Here is a 21929-nt window from a genome sequence, read left to right as displayed (position 1 = left end):
TCTGGTGGTTCTGGCACACCTCTGTTTAGTGTCAGGACACAATCATCTGAGATGTGTTTCTTGCAGTGATAAACCCATAAAGCATGTTTTGGTTTTCTCGCCCCCAGCTGTACTGTTTTGGTCCAATGTCAACATGAAGACAACACTGTGCACAACCAGATCAGTATCAAAAAGCCAAGAAACACCTAGCCCATTAAGTTTTTTGTGGACGTTTTGGCAAAGCAAAATACATTTTTTCAGAGACATTGGTAGAGACTTAAAGTGAAAAAAACAGTGACTAACAGACCGAAAAAAAAACTCTGTATGCACTCTAATATTAGACAGAACTGTAAAAGCAATCAGTGGAATCAACATCTAATGTAAGCCCCAAACCACAGTCATTTTTGTGACTGCTGAAGAGCCTCAGAACAGAATAGGAACGATTTGTTTCATCTTATTGAGAGACACAGACAAATACTTGCTTCATTGCTTTATCTAAAAAAAATTGCAGTCATATGAAAAAAACATTGAAAAAAAGCATTGACTTTACTTCATTTTTTATGCTCAGTAAATATGTAAAAACAAGACATATTTTCACACATTTAACATGGCTTCTCGATTATGACTGTGCTTCATTCCTTCATTTACAAGGACGTTTGCATCTTAGTGGCATCTTGGGCTTTTCCATTCGTGTCAGAGTTAATAGACAGAACCAGCTCCATTTCCTGACCAGGCGAGGGGATGGGCATTTTATTAATCTTGGCAAAGCTCTGGCTGATGTCCATAAAGGTTTTATTTTTGGTTTCCGGGAGGACGACATAGAGGTATATGGATCCCAGAATGCAGACTGCCACAAACACAAGGAAGGAAAAGGACTGCAGCGTCTCCTGTGCAAACAGAAAACATACAGACAAGAAACATGAGACATATCAGATTTGTGCATACACTGTGCTGTTTTCAACATCCTTACCCTCAGTTCATCATTCTTCAATCAGATGACATCTAGTAAAGTTTATTAAAAAACAAAAATTTTACAGCAGAATTTTAAACAATTAAATGATTACTGGCGTGTCCACCTCCACACAGCTGGATCGTGACATTTTTCAGTCCATCTCTGCAGAGACATCATCTGTGGCATCTGTTTTGTCATCTGTTTTGTCAAATGTGTGTCATTGATGAGGACAGCATAACATTCCCATGATTTTCCGCTCAAAAGAATCCTACAAGCATATAAACTGAACATTACTCTTCTTGTATATACTTGCATGTAGTCGTGTGTTCAAGTACCAAAAGTATGAAAGGTAACCTTGTCCTGTGGGTTATGCCAATAATAGAGATTAGTGACAGATTTAAAAATACACACTGACTGATTACCCAGAGGGAGATTTAGATGTGGAGAGAGGGTTTTGTGCGTGTGCGTATGTGAGTAAGAGAGAAAGACAGAGAAAGAGTCTGAGAGAGAAAGGTTGGGTGTAGGGCAGAGAAACTTGGCTGACCCTGACCAGTATGTTACCAACTATAATCCCTCGCTTATGAGGAGGCAGACTGCAAATGCAGAACTATGTACCAGGTATTAGAAATGCAGTGTCCAAACAACCACGACCTCAGTAAAGAACTACTTACCACTTTGATTTCAGTTGGTTATATCACCACTGCTGTTAGTCTCTGACACTGTTTTCCTCTGTTGAGAGTATTTCATAATAGCGCCATAAAAAAAAACAAAACCTCAGAGCATCGTGCAAAGGGCCTGACCCAGTTTCCATGCTGCCTCTGTGACGTAACACTCATCTGCAAAGTTAGCAAGTTCTTCAGAAAGAACTGCCTTTCTCTCTCAGTTGTCAGGGTAGATGAGTCATCTTACAAACAGGATATTTATGCGTTCACTCCATTTGTCATTAATCGAATTTTTGCAAGCCCGTGGATTGACAAGGATGAGACAGTCCTGATTTTGACACTGGGATAAGCCTTTGATCTGCTGTGGTGGCTCAGCTGGGTTCAGTGTGGTGCACACGCAGACAGTAAGGCATGAACACAAAGACCCAATTGCTGTACACACACACACACAAACAGACACACTTTTTTCATGCTTAAATGAATGTTGGCTGAATAATGTGCAAACAGAAAAGGCGAGGTGAATGCTCTAAAATGCACTGCAGACGTACTGTAAATCTAATCTGGTCAAATGAGTGTCCATGCTTGGACATATACTGTCAGTCACTGGTTTCTGGTGCAACAATGAGTCATTGCTGGGGGTAGGGGTTTGCCGGTGTTAAAAGGGGGATATTTGCATGGCTGTGGGCTTTCATAGATTGTGTTGCCTGTGGGAGGCACAACGAGGAGATGGAAATGTATACAAGATTTGAAATGTCCACACTGGACTGATTTATGGATTACACTGATCAGCCACAACATTAAAACCCCTGGGAGAGAATAACATTGATCATCTTGTTACAATGCAGTGTTCTGTTGGGAAACCAGGAGTCCTGGCATTGATGTGGATCTTTTGACGTTGTCTTCAGACTCTCCAGATTCCAATATGATCAAGCTTCTGTGACAACCCATAGGACCCAATGGATCTGCTGCCAAAGTCCTGATGCCCGACTCTACAGTTGAGTGTTGTGGCTAATCCTTGGCTATATCATTGTTGTTACAATATGAGCATACAAGACAAAAAAACAACAATACCCATTAAGCATCATGTTTATGGATCACAGCTGCATTAATAAGACAAACACAAAGTCATTCAAAACTCATAGCGTATGAATGGATGTGATTGAATGTGATGGGTCATTAGGTTTTACAGATCTCATGCACAAATAGAGCTTGTTGTTATTGCCCCATTTTATACTTATATATACATTTATATTGGTGTGAAGCATCGCATTGGAACTAGAGCTCCTGCTATCTTAGCATTTCTCCATATGATGACTTCACCAGCTTTGGTAAGGGTTAAAAAAATGGCAAGTGAAAGTTTCTTCTTTTCATAAAATTCACTGTGGCAGAAATTGACGTTATACTGTTTGTTTGTACTGGCTGACTAGAGTTATAGAGCAGCGTGCATAGTTTGTGAAAAGCTTGCCTGAGTCAATAACTGCAGAGTTCCAAACCTCCACCGTTATTAGCATCAGCACACAAAGTGTGCGCTGGGAGCTTCATGGCATCAGTTTCCATGACAGAGAAGCTCTTGCTCTTGCAATTCTTAGGGAATGCTTTAGACTCCAATTGCAGCAGAAAGAAGGTCCTGTAACCCTGTAGTGCATCCTGCTTGGTGCATGAGTTTGTGAGACCTTTACATCATGTTTATTTGTTTTTTCAGAAAAACCTGATGTACACAATTAGACACGTGGTGCTACTGTGAGCAATAAATACACATAAATGCTCGTTGTAGCAAAAAGGATACAAATTAAAACTAATATGCAAATTGATATTTAATTTCTTTCCTCTTAATTTTTCAGAAGGTTCCATAAATCCTCCAGTTAGACTTTTCTGGCAATTATTTCATGGTTCAGGCTTTATGAGGTGAAAGCACGCATTAGATCTGTTAAATTTATATTAAAAAAAGAAAGAAAGAAAAGAGCCAGTTAAACAAAAAATCTCTGTTAAAACTTCAAATGAGGCTGTCAACAGTATCTCAAATGAACACATACAGGATGGCTGGAGCCTTTTCGTGTGGAGTTTGCGTATTATTCCTGTGCCTGTATGGTTTTCCAAATTAGCTAAAGGTGAATTGATTTGGAGAACTGATGATTCAAAATGATGATAGTGTGTGGTTGTCGGTGTTAGCTCTGCGATGAACCTCCAATTTGTCTTGAATATAGACAAATCCAAGATGGCGGTACACATCGAGTTAAGATATCTCACTTATCTTAACTGCACTACTGTATAGTTTTCATTGATCAGGAAATAGCCTTGGTGGAGTTTTCGGGAGTGTTAATTGGTATAATTGCTACTTAATGTGTTCCTTTCCTGCACCATAGGCCTGGGAGCATTTTGCATATCTGTGTTCAGGTGCTGCTGTCCTTTTAGATATCCATGTACGGAATTAAAAAGTGCTAATAATTGATAATATTTCATATTACAAGATTTTAACTGCTATATTTTATAACCCCATTTGAAAACCTAGCTCTGCAGAGCACTAACTGACACCTCAGCAGTGGCCTGCCATGGAAAGATGGGTTGTGACAGTTAAACGGTGTGTTGTCTGGAAAGGGGTCAGAGCTGGTTTCAGGTGCATGTCAGAAACCAGTCAGTCACTGCTGGGATCTGGATGCCAGGCATGTGCCTGGGAGTTCGTGGGGCTAGCAAAACCCAACCAACAAAAGCAACAAGCAACTCTGCAATATTTGTGGAATTGGCTGGCTAAAAATAACCTTCTGTTGCTTTCTGTTTCTCACACGTGTCCAAATCTTCCCTGCCAGGTCAGCCTTATCTCTTGCTCTTCTCTAGGACTTTCTCCTGTGACACACTCTTATTGTATACCTTTATTATCTGTTTAATTACCTATTCAGCTCTATATCTACTTGACCTTCCATTTCCTGACATAAATTACCAGCAATCTCATTGTTCAGCCATCAAAATACCAAAAAAAACCAAAAAAACCACCTGTTTATCATGACATCATACCTCTTTGTCCTGTCTTCCTACTGGTCAGTGGTACATGACAGGTAGAAGTGCAATATATCATCCTTTATTTCTCCAATCCTTATTTTTTACAAGAATGAAGTGACAGTGCAGACACAATGGTGAGGTGTTCAGGCTCCTGTACATCTACTGACAACTCTTCATTTAAGGATTCATAGTCTGGTGTAGCTCTAGCACAGGAGAGTATAGGTGTTTCATTACATATACAGGGTACCTGACATGCTGAAACCGGCAGGGTTCAGCACATTTCTGTAAATGACTTCCACAATGCAAGCTTCCTATTCTTAGCAGTGGGTGTTGCTTACCTAGTTATATTGTGATCGGTAACATGACACAAAGGAAAACAAATGTAGTTTTTTGTCACACTGCCAATGTGAAGATGTGGATGGCATTTTTGTTTTTTAGTCACACTTCATTCGAGACTGAAATATCTTTACAGATGAGTTCCCCCACCAAACTTTGTGTTTCAGAGAGAAGTATCTGGAGAATGGAGCTCTGACGAGTTTTCCAGAGTTATACTTTGGCGTAACACTCTGGTAACCGCTTCTCTCCTAGCGCCATAGCCAGATCTTGATCGTTAGATTTAAACTCTTCTGTGGTGGTGTACCGAGGTAAAACCACAAACATTGTGTCATTTTCCTAGTGCTTATGGGCCTGACTGTATAGCTATGAAATAGTGACTTTGCAAACATTTTAACATCTCCAAAATTAATTACACTTTGAGAACACATCTGTTATTCCTGTGGGAGCTCATGCATCACACAGTCGGTGTGAGAGTGGAAGTGCAGGAACGCATCGCCCAATGGAGTTTTGAGATGTTTGGGCTTTAATTTTTTTTTTTCTTAAATTCAGCAAGACTAAATGAAAAGGAAAAGACAGATCATACAAGAACAACTTCCACCTCTAAGAAAACACCATCTAAGTGTTTGTTACGCCCTTTTCAGCTATTTTAGTTCTTCGTTCACTCTTTGCCTCCAACACATGACACTCCGGTACAGCTGACTGAAAGGACAAAATTAGATTTATCTGGGGGGCCTACTGAGCGAACAGGCAGAAAACATTTGACGGAAGGTCAAAACGGCGTCACTAAAATGTCCACCGTGCCTCAAGCAAACTTTCACTCTGATCTCAAACTTCTACGATGACTTTTGTCGAACTTTTTCTTTCTCACAATGAATGTGCCCTTAAAGCTACGGTCAGAGAACCTCGCTTTGTGGGAAAGTTGCAGAGGCGGAGGGAAGAACATATTGTTTCTGCTAAAAAGGTGAAACTCTGTTTAGTTGTAATTACAATCAGGTTCTGAGTCACTGTTTTCATGGCAAACACATATGCTCAACATCTGCTCTCTAGGCTAAAACCACTTCTGATTGACAAGTCGTTTTGTCAAGCCACTTATCATTTATCTCGTCCATGTCAAAACCATAGAATATAATTCATGGTGCTGTAGCATTTTCTGTCGCATACGTCACATAGGGCTGCTAGAATGTAGAAACTGTAACCAAGATCTACATTTATGGATGAATAAAAATCAAAGAGACAAAAGAAAAAGAGAAATCCCCCTGTGAAGTCACACACACCCGTGTACCGTAAACCGAATTCATTTGCATTTCCAGTGTATTCATTAATTTTCAAAGCCCTGCTCCTGTTTTCAGAACTTATCAAAATCTTATCCCTGAAAAATCCACTGATAATATCATCTGTGCTCATCTTCATCAGTCTGTGAATACACTGTACAACTGATTCCTGTTCACAAAACTCCTGATGAGTGCTAGAGGCTAAATATCACGCACCCAACTGGATCAACTGGAGGTCAGATTCATTCCTGAGTTCCTGCACTCTTATGATGATCATTGGATGCCCGATATTTCAAGGAGCAAAGGAGTGCTTGAGAAAAAACACAAGAACAAAGATGCACGTGAAATCCCAGAAGGAATGTTTAAGATAAGACGGGCAAAGGAATCATGAAATGACACGTCACAGGCTTCTTTATGTAACTCTGTGTAATTAAAACATCATCACACCCAGCTTTAGCTATAAATTCACATGCACTGAATAGTTAATCGTATTTGTAGTCCAGGCACTCAAACACAATTATTCAAAATGTATTTACTTTGCAGAGTCATGCACCTGTGTAGAAGCATCCGTATTAACTACCCTGCTGCTCAGAGCTTTAAAGTATTAAATTCAATGTTTTTCTGCATTAATTCACTTTTTTAAATCAGCCGCATCAGATAGAAAATAGCCCTTTCTATTAAAAAAAATCCTCCAGGTTAACTGGAAATAAAATAATTTATGTAATTATGAATGATTTATTAACTGAAAACTCTGGCTTTACGGTACAATGTATTCATTCACAGATGAATCTATTTAACTAATTCATTAGAAATCAGCGAAGACAAGCAAGAATACAATGAACAAGTTTGTTTAAGGGTGCAGGAACATCAGCGTACATATTTAGATTTTATTTTTTTATCTCACAAAGATTGAAATGTCAAATGCCATTAGGATCTAATGAGGGACAAGTGGGTCATTATAACCAAGGGCAAAGTTCTGTCTAAAAAAAAAGGCAGAACCATGTCCTCTGCACACAGGGCAGATATAATCAGACACTAACACTTTATATTAGGTAATGTAAGAAAAGCAAAGTTAAAAACTCAAATATGCCATGTAAGAAATATAAAGGTCACACTTTCAGTTGAAATGTCATTTTTAAAAATATCTCTGTAACGATGTGTTATATAGATAATGCCGTTTTCCTAACGAGCCAGATAATGATGGTATGGTGTCTTTAGCAACAAAGTTTTCCTACTGTGGAGTAGCTAGAAATTGCTATCACTGTCCACAGTAATAGTTTAACAATTTTAATAATGCTCTAATTAGAAAGCACACAATTCAAGTTGCCAGAGTGCAATCTAAAAGTGGCAGCCACACTGAAAGCTGTTTCGAAATGCCTGAGAAGATGATTTTGCCTCTCTCTTTTTGATTAAGATAACTTAATAACTTCAAGACAAACGCAACGCAAAACCTCCATCTGAGTAAGAAACCAAAAGAGCAACACGTCACACTTCTAAGCCCATTTAAGAGCTCTGTTGGTTTTTAACTCAGGTGGAGAGAATGAGGTGTGTCTGCAGCTGCAGAGCAAGCCTCGCAGTTGTGAAGCAGCACTGGTGAATGTTTGCCCAAAGCTCAGTAGATTTGTCACCAGAGACAACTTGCTGAATAGATACAAAAACTCACTGAATCTATAAAGCAAACAGGTTGCCAATAAAGAAGTCTTCTTAAGTGCGATAATCACTGCTGTGAGTGTCAGGAATGCCAAGCACCCAATCTAATGTGGTATATGTTAGGTTATGTGACAAAGAAAGCTTTCACAGGACTCTATGCAGTCCTATAAAAAACTAAGTATGCCGTTAATGCTTCAATAGGAATAAAGAGCATAAGGAGCAGCCAGCATTTATTGCACCTATTGCACCTATATAAACACAAAGGTTTGTGTAGTTTGCTTGCCCGGAGCATACAGGTTTATTTTAAAACAGAGCAATGAGTTTCCCGTGTATGGACAGAAAAGTCACCCCAAGCTTAGAGTGCTCAGAGAAACAAACAAGCAAAAAAACCCAAGAGCTGCATCTCAGACTCTACAGACCTCATTGAGCATGTTAAATGTTAAAGTTTATCAGAGAATAATTAGACAGAGGTTCAACAAGGATGGCTTGTTTGGAAGGGTTGCAAAGAGAAAGTCTCTCTCTAAAAAGAACATGGCAGCAGGGCTTAGCTTTGGAAAGGTGCATCTGAACAAATGGAACAATGTCCTTCAGAGAGATGAGACCAGAGGGGAGATGTTGGGCCATAATGAACAGCACCATGTTTAAGTACACTGGTAGAGAGGTGATGATTTGGGCTTGTTTTACAGCCACAGGAGCAGGGCACCTTGCAATCATCGAGTCAGACATGAAATCCTGTGTATACCAAAGTATTCTAAAGATGACCAACCGTTTTCAAGAAATGAATACTTCTAGTTTTCCTGCCGAAGATGATTTTACATGCTATTGAATCATGGAGTGCACTCCATTTGTGAAAAATGCTGTTTTTATTATAGACATTGTACCTTGAAATAGGTAAATGCTGATATAGGAAAAAAATCATCTGTCATGAACAACAGACTGCTGTATGTTGTGTAAAGTTTGAAAAATAGAAGACTGACGCAAGCTGTACAGACAGATCCAGAGAGATCAGCAATAGATGCTTTAATTAAAATCATATTCTGTCAGTAGGAATTACCAGATACAACTCACTTAACAGATCATTGGGAGTGATACAGCAAAAACTACTTAAGTACTCAAAGAATAAAACAGCTCGATATAAATTTTTAAAGGGATCGTGCACTAGGAAAACAGCAGGTTGTTGGAGATCTGTGTTATGAATTCTAACCAGAAATGGAAATGTCAAACTGAAGAACACCTTTGCTTGCAATGCTGTAAACAAACTTGTCTTCACTGGTGCAGTACAGAGTACTGAGACACAATTAATACTGAGACACTTGGACAAAATTAAAGCAATGAACTGTGGATGACTCGAAAGCTTCACTGGCTGAAATGAGAAGAATGTTTTAACCACTAAACGACTTCATTTTTTGTGCGCTAACATGAGATTGAAATGAAAAATAGCAGCAGTGAAGGACACAAAGAGACTGATATAGTTATAATTGTTTAAAATGTGAAAGAGGCCGAAGGAATAGCAAATGAGCTTAATTTTAATCCTTTAGTTATAAAATCCTTGGAAGATGAGCACTAACAGCAGAGGGAAAACAGGAGGAGACATATACTGTGTGACGCATGAGGCTGGCAAACAAGTATTCAGTCTGTGGAATGAGGAACCACATTGCTTCGATAGAACTATGTCAGACGGATTTATCCTCTTTTCAGTTCAGTATCTTTTATGCTAGCCTGCATTCAGATCATAAGCAGATGTATACGATAGGTTGAGGCAGCCACAAATTGTCAGATTCAGCGCATATAGCAATGATTCACCGAGTGGTTCATTTTTAAAGGTAGATAACCCGCATTCATCGCCTTTTCATCAGGATTCCCATTTTTGCAATGTTTGATTTAAAAAAACCCTCACACTTCAGTAAAAGTCCCTTTTTTCACTCTAAAACGCTAGATCCCCCACCCACCGTCTTAAAGGAATACTGCTTGTCTTTACAAAGAAGTTGGTCCACCTTAAAACAAAACAAAATGAAAGAATATAAAAGAATTGTTTTCATGCAGTATCAAGAGAAAATAAATCAATGAATGACCTTTAATGTACCTTCAAAGGACACCGCAGCCAGCCAAGTTGGACAGTTATTATACAGAATGTACTCATTAAGGTTGCCTGTCAAGATATTAATGGCTGCTACAAAATATCAAAGACAGAGGGATGAGAAGAAAGAAACAGCGATGGTTCATTTATAATACACACACAGGCTGTGATTTCCCCAGTAAAACTCCAGGGTTTCCTCCAGTGTCTGCAAGCCAGCTGCGCCAGAGCATCAGATTTTAACATGCTTTTTCAGACAGGAGGGGTCAACAGTCCCAACAACTTTACTCGCTGAAACTATAAACTCTTTTGTTCTTCTTTACAGTTCCAGCCTTTCCCAGCTTTCCTTCTGCACCTCTGAATTCAGTGTTATAGTGTTAAAATTACATGTGAGCTTCACTGTAAGTAACTGTGTCACCACTGCCTTTACAGAACGCAACTGAAAATCAAAGTCTGTGTCTTCAGATAACGTTCCTGTAGGGGGACTCCCACCTCTGTGTCCCAGATGAGAGTTTTGCTTTTGTCACAGCAGCAGCTCGCTAAAAACACCTCGTGCAACAGCATTTAATGAACATATATGTGCCGGCGTTGTTAAAAGAAAGTCTGATATGGGACAGAACACCCTCCAAGATAATAATGGGGGTTTTTTTTGTAACTGGAAGAGTACTAAAGGTCTAGAAATAAAGAATTAATAACCTTGGGCCGTCCCCTGTACAGGTATTTAAAAATGCAGTTAAAATGCAGCAGGAAAAAAGAGAATAATAAAAAAGTAGTAATAAAAAGTATTAAATTAGTAAAAAATTATAAATATTAAAAAAGAAAATGAAAAAATGAGCATGTTATGGTTCCACAGTGAAAGTGTTTAATCCAGATTCATATTTTAAGCTTAAAAACAGGTTTTTGATTTTTCTGTTTGTTTTGTTTCATGTTCATCACTGCACATATGTGAGTAAAAAAATATTCCCAGTGACTCTATTGCTTCATAGCTTATTCTATAAATTTCATTTTCCCAATAATGGGAAAAATAAGCATGCACACAGTGTGTACAATAGTACGGAGCTCCATATGTCTTGAACTCCAGGAGCCATAAACCTCCTATCCAGTAAAAAGGCCTCTAAAATCCTCGGGCTTTTTTTTTTGGGGGGGGGGGGGGGGGGGGGGGGATACTACATGTGCAGGGCATTCTGTTATCTCACAAACAAAAGCTCAGCGCCATTCTGTGTGGCAGAAAACTGCCGCTGGAACACCTGCAGTGAATTGTCTGTGTTATCAGCCTGATTTCCCCCTACTACACCCAGAGTGGCAGTACAGTTTATAATTGTGTTGGCACTGGTCCAGCTCCTGTTGGGGAAAACTGCAGCCACTCAAGCTGCACAGGAGGTTATACATGTAGTCCAGTCGCATGGAGGAATTTAACACCCTCGTTCAGAATGGTTAGCCCTCTAAACAGACGCATCAAAATGCTGCCAGTCTTCCCCCACCATGATGGAAACCATTCAAAGTGCCCATCCTTGACGTCTGCTGTTTGAAGTGTAACATATTTGAAATAGCTGTAATAACAGCCAAATTATTTCATATCAGTTTTTCTTTTGTTCTGGTGCGTTGTTCTTCTTGGAGAGCAATCAAAAACGATCCCGTTCCCATATCCCTGCTTTCTGCTGCACTGCTTCAGTGATTCTCTGAATGCCCAGTGCTGATCTTGTCTTTGAGAAAGCGTACACTGCAAGAATGTGCAGTTGTTGAAGACATCCGTCCAGAATCAGAAAAGTGCTAACCATCTGAGTCCACCAGCTTGTCCCAGGGCTGTCTGGGTTGTGTTTGCAAGCTAAGACTCTTTTAATGTTCATAATGATGAGTTTATTCAATCTTTGGACATTAATAGATCTGATGGTGCTTCGCTGATCTCCATTTTCTTCTCATGAGGAATATAAATTGATTTCTCTGTCCAGCGTGCTTGCTTTCCTCTTTGTGATCATGGCCTCATATTACCAAGTCTAGCCTTATTTCTTGTCAGTGACTCACTCGCTGCTTTACAGGAGATAACTGCTATGAATGTAGCTGCACAAGAGTAACTATCCCCATGGGCCACAGATTCTATCCAACCCAGGCATATGCTACATCACAGGCCTTGTTAAAAGGGAAGTCAATTCAAGACATTTGACTTCTCACACTGGGAGCAGATTTCCTGAAGTATCTAATCTCTCTGGATTGTCTATCAGGATGTCAGGTTGACTTTAAAGTAATACAGGCTGGTTTTATCTTTATAAAAAGTTAAAGAACTAATTTCAATGAGCTGAAATCCACTAAGTGATAAGACTATAAGGCTGCAACGGATAAACTAGAAATTGCTTCAGATAAGGCAGTTGGTTCTCAGGAAATGAGGGCAAATCCAAAGGCCCAACACATTTACAATACCTAAAGGTCAATTTTAGTCCCATAGGATCTGCAGTATAGTGAGCTGGCTGATGGCTAAAGACAAAGGCAACCAAATGTTTGTAAGAGACACACACATACACATAAAATGGCTCAGAGTATGAGAGCTGCTGAAAGAAATACCACCAGCACTGCATAGGCACAATAGTTAAAACTCCAGAGGAAGTCAGATGTCCACATTTTGCAGCCCAGTGTCTATGTCTGTTATAGCTGTAAACACCATTAACATTAAAGGATCCGACCACATCAGCCTCGATCTTAAAAAAGCAAAAAATACAAATAAAAAGCTCACACATCGACTTGGGTGGTAGAAATGTCATCCATCACTAAAAACATGCAGTTTAATTTTTCTGTGCGTCTGAGTGAAAAGATGTGGTTGTTGTGGTAGCTCAAATTATTAATTTTTAATGCAACCTAAATTGTGGCACAAAAAGACCAATTTTTTTTCTCCAAACAGTTGCAGTAAAACATGCTGCAGTAAAACAATGAAAAAAAAAAATAGAAAAACAAACAAACAAAAACACAGGGATGCAACAAAAAGAGTTACGATGAGAGGAGGCAGCGACGAACAGTTGCCTGGAGCAACCGGTTGGGTTTCAGGAGATGAAAGAGGACCTGGTGTCTTTTGAGAAAACATTCCAGTTTTACACACTGATAGGCTCTTCTGTCCTCAACTCCTGTATATTTTTTATTATGTCACCCCAAATTTCATTTCTAACAAACAACATTCAAGGATCTTTTTTTTGCAGTTTTTTGAGAAATCATGTGCATTTAAAGCAAAACTCTCAGCCTGCTCTCTATATTAACCTCTGCACAGTACTTTTGGGTGCTCTGTCTATCCTTGTCTATTTGTAGCAGCTCTTTTTAAAAGGCTAAAGTAACGAGTATCGGCTGTGTGCTGGTTAGGAGAAAATACACCTGAACCGCCACCTTGTTCAAATAAAAATCCTTTTCTGTTGGCACCAAACTACACGAGCTCTTATGCAGCGTTGAATGTAAATCTGTTTCTGTGTCTATGCATTCAGCATTGCTGTCACGTCTCACACTGTTACACCTTGTTAAGAAATGTCCAAACAGTGAAACCGGCGCATCAGCGGTACAGCAGGATACATATCAATGCAGGATGCGTTAAGGCGCAGTGTTGCTGGACATTCGAAGACATTTTGACTAAATGGATGAACAACATCAGACATCACAACATCTCTGAAACACGTAAGATTAAATTTTAGCATTACTGCACAGCTCATGAAGGCTGTACAAACTTTTAATCTTTACTGCTGTTAAGCTCCAAATACACTGCAAACATATACCAACATGTTCCAAAATACAACTGAATCTTTAATTAAAGATCCCCAACTCCAGAAATGAAAATGCCCTTTTCTTTTAAACTATAGATCAATCCAAGTATCGATAGTATTGATACCAACTGCCGGTATTGGTATTGGATTGATAATAGCATGACAGGATCGATAACTTGTTTCTACCCTCCAAGTTCACTTTGTTCCCTAATGAATCGTGTTAATTTTTGATTTATTTAAAGTCTGTAGCACATTTAAAACAACAGAAGCAGAAAGACCCAGTTTCAAAATACACGAAAGGCTATAAAAGGTGTGTTTTGCTGGTATGTCTGTGAAGGTTCTCAGTCATCCAGGTCATCGTAGTCAAAGGAGCTTGCAAAGAAAAGCGTCTGGACTTCTTTAAGTTGCTTGAAGACGTTTCACCTCTCATCCGAGAAGCTTCTTCAGTTCTAAGGTCAAATGGTGGAGAGTCCCAGATATAAACCTAGTGGGAGTAACCCCCCACAGAGGGACAAAAGGACCCCCTGATGATCCTCTAATCACCTGAGCCAAGGTGTGAAACTGGGTGTGGGTCACAATCAGCCAGAGTTTCGGGTGTGTTCATTGTGAAACCTGGCCCCACCTTATCATGCGAATTCCTGAGGTCAGATGGCCCAGGATGTGAGTGGGCGTTAAGGCGTCTGGGAAGGGATCTCAAAACTGGATTATAGATGGCAGAGAGTTGGTGTCGTAAACCCCCGCCTCTGTTCAAAGATGGTCGCTCACAGTGGACATAGATGTCCACATAGACATCTATGTCCACACTCTCCACCATTTGACCTTAGAACTGAAGAAGCTTCTCGGATGAGAGGTGAAACGTCTTCAAGCAACTTAAAGAAGTCCAGACGCTTTTCTTTGCAAGCTCCTTTGACTGTTTTGCTGGTAATTATTCCAAAAATTAAAAATCACAGTGATTTAGTGCTTAATAAAATGTATTCAGAATTAACAAATTAATAATGATTCATCTCATAAACCATGATACGCTACTCTTCCTCACATACACTGCCTTAAAATGATCAGTATTGGTATTGGCAATATCAGCCTTGTATTTACTTAGTGTCAGATCTGTACAAAAACTTTCAGTACTACCACCTCTAGTTTGCAGGATTTTTGTTTAAAAATTCAATTCTAAACTAAAACCTCTTTGATATCACTGATGGTAAGTTCTTAATTTTGGAAAATAGCTTACAAGCTAGACGGGACATTATAAAACAGTTTTCAAAAGTAGTGATTCTCATGAAAATATCTAATCTGTAAAGTGGGTTAAGTGCCCCTTAACAGTAACTTTTACTGCCAATATTTTGCTGGTACGGAGTTAAAGCTCACAATATTATCACACTAACCAGGGAAATAAAACCCCAATTCATAATTCCTGTAGAGTATGCCCTGCATGGCTTAACTGCTTTTCCTCAGGGCTGTGCCAGGCGAGGCTTGTAGTAAATGAAGCAGGATCACAGTTTTCATATCTGCGCTTTACATAAAGGTCAGGATTAAGTTTAAAGTCTTCTGTGCTCAATCCAAGTGCCTTGAAGAAAACTACCTTATAAAAGTTAAGTGGTGTGCGTCGGAGCGCCAGTCGAAGCGAGTTCATCTTCCTATCATCATTTTTAAATACATTCAGGCGTACAAGCATGATTTTCAAGAACATTTTCTTCATTAGGTTAAAAATCATGCATTGTTTGGTTAATAACACTACAGCTTTGGCTTCTTTTGTAATATATTTTTTTATTGTAAATTCAATATATGCTCCTGATGTTGTAAACCTGAGTGAGTAAGCTGCAAAATCATACCATAACTAAAATGCAGTGTGAACATTAAGGAGTGTTACAACATTGATATTTAATAATGATGATATCATGGGAACGATACACATATCCACATACAGGGAGTGCAGAATTATTAGGCAAATGAGTATTTTGTCCACATCATCCTCTTCATGCATGTTGTCTTACTCCAAGCTGTATAGGCTTGAAAGCCTACTACCAATTAAGCATATTAGGTGATGTGCATCTCTGTAATGAGAAGGGGTGTGGTCTAATGACATCAACACCCTATATCAGGTGTGCATAATTATTAGGCAACTTCCTTTCCTTTGGCAAAATGGGTCAAAAGAAGGACTTGACAGGCTCAGAAAAGTCAGAAATAGTGAGATATCTTGCAGAGGGATGCAGCAGTCTCAAAATTGCAAAGCTTCTGAAGCGTGATCATCGAACAATCAAGCGTTTCATTCAAAATAGTCAACAGGGTCGCAACAAGCGTGTGGAAAAACCAAGGCGCCAAATAACTGCCCATGAACTGAGAAAAGTCAAGCGTGCAGCTGCCAAGATGCCACTTGCCACCAGTTTGGCCATATTTCAGAGCTGCAACATCACTGGAGTGCCCAAAAGCACAAGGTGTGCAATACTCAGAGACATGGCCAAGGTAAGAAAGGCTGAAAGACGACCACCACTGAACAAGACACACAAGCTGAAACGTCAAGACTGGGCTAAGAAATATCTCAAGACTGGTTTTTCTAAGGTTTTATGGACTGATGAAATGAGAGTGAGTCTTGATGGGCCAGATGGATGGGCCCGTGGCTGGATTGGTAAAGGGCAGAGAGCTCCAGTCCGACTCAGACGCCAGCAAGGTGGAGGTGGAGTACTGGTTTGGGCTGGTACCATCAAAGATGAGCTTGTGGGGCCTTTTCGGGTTGAGGATGGAGTCAAGCTCAACTCCCAGTCCTACTGCCAGTTTCTGGAAGACACCTTCTTCAAGCAGTGGTACAGGAAGAAGTCTGCATCCTTCAAGAAAAACATGATTTTCATGCAGGACAATGCTCCATCACACGCGTCCAAGTACTCCACAGCGTGGCTGGCAAGAAAGGGTATAAAAGAAGAAAAACTAATGACATGGCCTCCTTGTTCACCTGATCTGAACCCCATTGAGAACCTGTGGTCCATCATCAAATGTGAGATTTACAAGGAGGGAAAACAGTACACCTCTCTGAACAGTGTCTGGGAGGCTGTGGTTGCTGCTGCACGCAATGTTGATGGTGAACAGATCAAAACACTGACAGAATCCATGGATGGCAGGCTTTTGAGTGTCCTTCCAAAGAAAGGTGGCTATATTGGCCGCTGATTTGTTTTTGTTTTGTTTTTGAATGTCAGAAATGTATATTTGTGACTGTGGAGATGTTATATTGGTTTCACTGGTAAAAATAAATAATTGAAATGGGTATATATTTGTTTTTTGTTAAGTTGCCTAATAATTATGCACAGTAATAGTCACCTGCACACACAGATATCCCCCTAAAATAGCTAAAACTAAAAACAAACTAAAAACTACTTCCAAAAACATTCAGCTTTGATATTAATGAGTTTTTTGGGTTCATTGAGAACATGGTTGTTGTTCAATAATAAAATTATTCCTCAAAAATACAGCTTGCCTAATAATTCTGCACTCCCTGTATTTAAAAGATGGACATAGCTTTGATATTAAAAAATTAAGCCACTGGTAAACTATGTATAAAAAAATTGGTCCACATTAATGCTAAAAAGAATGATAAAATGCATTTAGTGTGGGCCTTCCTTGTGACTAACAAGTCATTACCCTATGAGATGGTGGTTAAAATACTCAGTCCATATTTGATATGGATCTAAACTAACCAACGACTGGTGTCATGGTGTCTACACTCATCTTTTACATCCAGTGGCCAGTACCCCAGTGTGTGGATACGATTGCTCCACAGAGGTGACCTGTCGAGGGTGTACGCGGTCCAGTAACAGCTGAGAACTGGATAAGCAGTTAAGAAACTTGATTGACAGATGATTGTGGATATGAGTGAGACGTTCACACTTTACAGAAGCTAGCTTTCCTCATTTGCCAGTTTTCTCTAACCCCATTTGGCAGAAAAGATTACATTTTATACGTTTTATAAGTATACTGTGTGTTATTTTTGTCATGATAACCGTGTAATTAAAAACAGATATTGTGGTAGCCTGAGAGTATACATAAATAATGCCACTTACTTGAATAAATGGAAAAAGGAGGCCCACGGCAAAGTTAGATAGCCAGTTTACTGTGCCAGCGATCATGAAGGCAGCAGGTCGATAAGACTGTTCAAACAGTTCCCCGGTCAGGATAAAGGGGATGCCACCTGACAGAGAAAAAGACAGATGCTTAATGATTTATTGATTGATTAATTTTATTCTTTTTTTAAAAAATTCTCCAATCTGCTCTATATTTGTTACAATTGACAAAAAAAATGTGCCAGGTGACTTTAAGTTAGATATTAATAATCCCTCTAACTGTACTGCAACAGAATTTCTTAACATTGCTAAATTATTCATTTAGGGCAATGTGTTACCAGCCCCACACAGGATCTGGCTTTTACGCTTGACATATCTGTTAACTGTCGCCTAATGAAAGCCATTATTCTTACACCAACTCATAAAAAATATGTCTTGTTGTCTTGAGTAACAATAATAAGCACAATCCAAGGTTCAACCCTATCAACTGACTCATTCATCATACTCAGTTTTCTATCTTTGCTATATCTTCTAAGGTCTGTGAAAAATTTCTGTTGTCTGAGTTTTATTTATGAGTTCCACGACACGCCGATGATGTGGAAGTCTCAAAAACTCACAAAAAGTCATTTAAAAATATGATACGTTTGGCTTTAAAGGGTTAAAGAGGTTTTACCTGTCATAAATCCCTGGCACCTCTCTATCACAAACAAATCCCTTTCATCTCGCTGTGATCCAGATTACTTTAAAACAACCAGTTTCTTCCCTCCTCAGACTCCACTGCTTTAAAGAATTACAGACCCATTTCCAAACAGCCATTTATTTCAAACATCTTTGAGAAAATTGTTGCTCATCACTTCCTTCAGCTGGCTGAGGGAAACATCTTTGATTAATTCCAATCTGGTTACTGATCAAACAGCACCACTAAAACATGACCATAACCTAAAATTACTAAAAAATACAACACTAAAGATAAAGGTGACTATTCCACTTTGGTCCTACTAGACTCATCTGCTGTCTTTGACACCACTGATCATGTCATTCTTACTAACAGATTACAGAATTAGGTTGGCATCACTGCCACAGCTCTCAAATAGTTTTCATCACAATTATCTGACAGATACTTCAGTCCTTATCCGCACCTGTCTTATGTGGAGTCAGTCAAGGCTCAGTCATTGGCCCATTTCTGTTCTCTTTACTAATGTTACCCTGGTTGAGCTTCAAAGCCATTTCTTACCATTTATATGCTGATGATACACAGCTGTACTTTTTTTGTCAAGCCTAACAACCTGAACAGCCTCCCCTACATCAGGGGATGCTTCATTGACTGTAAAAAAATGGATGTCCTCAAATTTCCTCCCATTTCAATTCTGGTAAAATTGAAGTTTTTTATGATCAGTCCTGAAAACTTCTCTGTGGAGCTCACATCAAGAAAGTGCATCAGCTCACTCTGGAGTAATATCATATCATCTCCTAAGGACGTTGGTATCACAGCTCTTAAGTTAATCTTGTTTCCTTCATCACAGAAAATAAATCCTGACTGTGATTCAATAATGTGGTATTGTTAATACGCAGTTTAGTTTTCTCCAGCATTGATTATTGGAATCATTAACACAAACACCACAAGTTCTGAAATTATTTAATGGGAATCCTCTACAGTTTCTATTCCAACAATACATGCATATAGGCATAAATCCTGGTATTAAGGTCCAGACCAAACTTTTGTTGAAGTGAAATAAAAGTTGCTTCCCTGTTGTCTTATCAATAAATGACACAACAACACAGCATGCAGTTAGAATATTTTCTTAAGCACACAAAACACATGAAGATGGATTTGCTAAATTCTTTTGGCCCCTCAATTATGGATGTAAACACAGTGCCACAGTTGAAAATGGCTAAAAGAGAAAACCTTCGGGCATTCTTATACAAACCAAAGAAACAGTAAAAGGCAACCATCTCTTGGAGCGCTGAGTCTTGGGTAGATTATGTTGGCAGAGAAGCCAAGAGTACCAACAATTTGTTGCAGTGGGTGCAGTAGATTGAAAAAAAGCATGATTAAGGGCGCATGCAGCATGTTTTGCTTGAATGTAAATGACTGAAAACAAAATGCCTTTCAACATTGCTGTGCATGGTCAAGTGATGGAAGAGAATCACACGCAGGGTCATTGTTTATTTTCACAATGTAGACATTATTATTATAAGTTATGCCTAATTTGGAATCAGCTCCAGCCTGCAGAATACTGATGTGAGGGTATAGATGGTGTTCTGTGTAAACCAAAGCATGCTGTCAATTGGTGTTCGCAGGCAGCTTCGAACGTGGCTCCCTATAACCTCACACATCTCACAGTTTCTCCCACACTGATTCTAAACAAAGATATGCACACATGGATGAGTTTATATCTGCATTGTTACTTGTCTGGTATGATTTAAGATATCACTGCTATTGCCTTGTGCATTGTAAATGTGGTTGAAATATCCAACAAAAACATCGGCTAAGATAAAAATCTTTCAGACCAGTGGCTTTTGCATTTAATCCTCACAGCAGGTTTTTTGTTGTCACATAATTGCTTCTGAGGCGACAGTTAATGAGCTACAAGCCACATGAGCATTTTCGGCGTGTGGTGAATAAAGGGAGGAATGGCTTCCATTAGCCCTTAGCATCCTCTTACATTTAATTGCTTGTAGTAATAAACTATCCCATTGATGGAAAAAGATGCTTTTTAACAAATGTGACCAGCTGATTAAAAGTGATTGCATGTGTTCATGCAAGAACAGAGCTGACCTACCTACCTACCACAGGGATAAAGGACTGGCTCTGTGTGAGCACATTACATCCTCAGATTCTTGAACAAAACAAAACAAACAGCAGCAGCAGGTAGTAGAGAAGATAACCAGCTTCACATCAGGTGCGTTATTTGAAAAATTCACTTACTGTGATAGTTTTCTTTATAATGCTAACACAGAAAACCAGTTATTTATAAAGCCTTACTCTGATTGAGAAATGATCTCTTCCTCTTCCCAAAGTCTAAACTTGACACCAAGCAGTTTTAATGTCGATTAATTAGGGGTATGACAGTCTGAGATGCATACCAGTCACAGTTCTGTCTTTCTGTCTCACCTGGTTTTCTGCAGCAATGAACCCCCCCCCCCCAGCTTTGGCTTTGTGTATCAGAGCCTAATGTTACAGTAGCAGAAAGAAGACAGTGAGCAGCTGTGCATGAATATGAATTCACTAATTCACATAACTAATTTGCATTCACATTCGAAGCCTTAGTTTTAAAGTTTGCAAACACGAATCACATTTACTGATAAATTTCAGACATATTAGGCATTTTGTGCATGATTCCTCCCCAGGATTGCAACTCTGATATAAATGTAACACAAAACTAATCACAGTAGCAGGACAGCACCACACGGGACAGAACAAATGTGCAGACACACAATGCAGAGAGAATGTGTATATATGTATAAGTTGTATAAGAGGCTAGGGTTCGGTGTGTTTACAACTATTAAAAAAATGGATGAAAAGCAAAGTGATATTTAGAGCAATTTAAGCTTAAAAATGTTGGCAATGCCTTACAATTTAACTTCAGTTAATTAAGTGGTTGAGGATTTGCCAAGGACAGCCATTTAATTGGGCTATTCATGTTATACGGCCAGCAGCATAAGTTTGTGGAGGAGACGGCATGCTACCATCTATGTGCTAGTTTTACCTAAATGTCAAAGCCCTTTTCTCTGGAAACATCCGTCTTTATGACCTGTGCGGACACATTTTTACTGTATGGCCTATTTATGTTAACGATTAATATCCAACCGCGTATATACATGATAAAATTGAAAAAAAAAATGTACGGGGGGAGATTCCTGCTAGAGGGAATTGCATTTATCAAAATTATACTGGCAAATGTTTTCTGCATTAAAACATACAATTGTTTGGATTACAACACGTTCACACTGAGGGACTCGCAGCTGGTGGGCAATGCATGCATACATTACAGCATTCTGACACGTTCGTGTTCATGCAAAAATATGACATGTGCATTGTTCCAGTGTTTATTGTAGCGTACATCAAAACCATACAAATGGAAGAAGAAATTTCAAAAGATATACATCCAAATACAAATCTCAGAACCAATGCTGTAGCTTTGCTATTCACTTGCTTACTAATGGATGGCGTGTTTAAGTGTATTATTAAATAATTAGCATTTATCTGCTAGTATGACAGAATGCAATTAAA

At 39.1% G+C, this 21929-nt stretch overlaps 1 protein-coding gene across 1 annotated transcript; it reads right to left on the bottom strand.

Annotated features, from left to right (window-relative positions):
• Positions 1-506: 506 nt before the first annotated feature.
• Positions 507-17834, bottom strand: LOC113022798 (solute carrier family 2, facilitated glucose transporter member 9-like). The gene is made up of 2 exons (XM_026168610.1): positions 17696-17834; positions 507-866 (listed from the first exon to the last, which is right to left on the bottom strand). The coding sequence occupies exons 1-2, from the start codon at positions 17759-17761 to the stop codon at positions 624-626; spliced, it is 309 nt and encodes a 102-aa protein (XP_026024395.1). The 5' UTR covers positions 17762-17834; the 3' UTR covers positions 507-623.
• Positions 17835-21929: the final 4095 nt, after the last annotated feature.

The sequence above is a fragment of the Astatotilapia calliptera genome, chromosome 5, assembly GCF_900246225.1.
Source record: "Astatotilapia calliptera chromosome 5, fAstCal1.2, whole genome shotgun sequence".
Classification (NCBI taxonomy): Eukaryota; Metazoa; Chordata; class Actinopteri; order Cichliformes; family Cichlidae; genus Astatotilapia; species Astatotilapia calliptera.
This window is presented reverse-complemented; position numbering and strand designations above follow the sequence as displayed.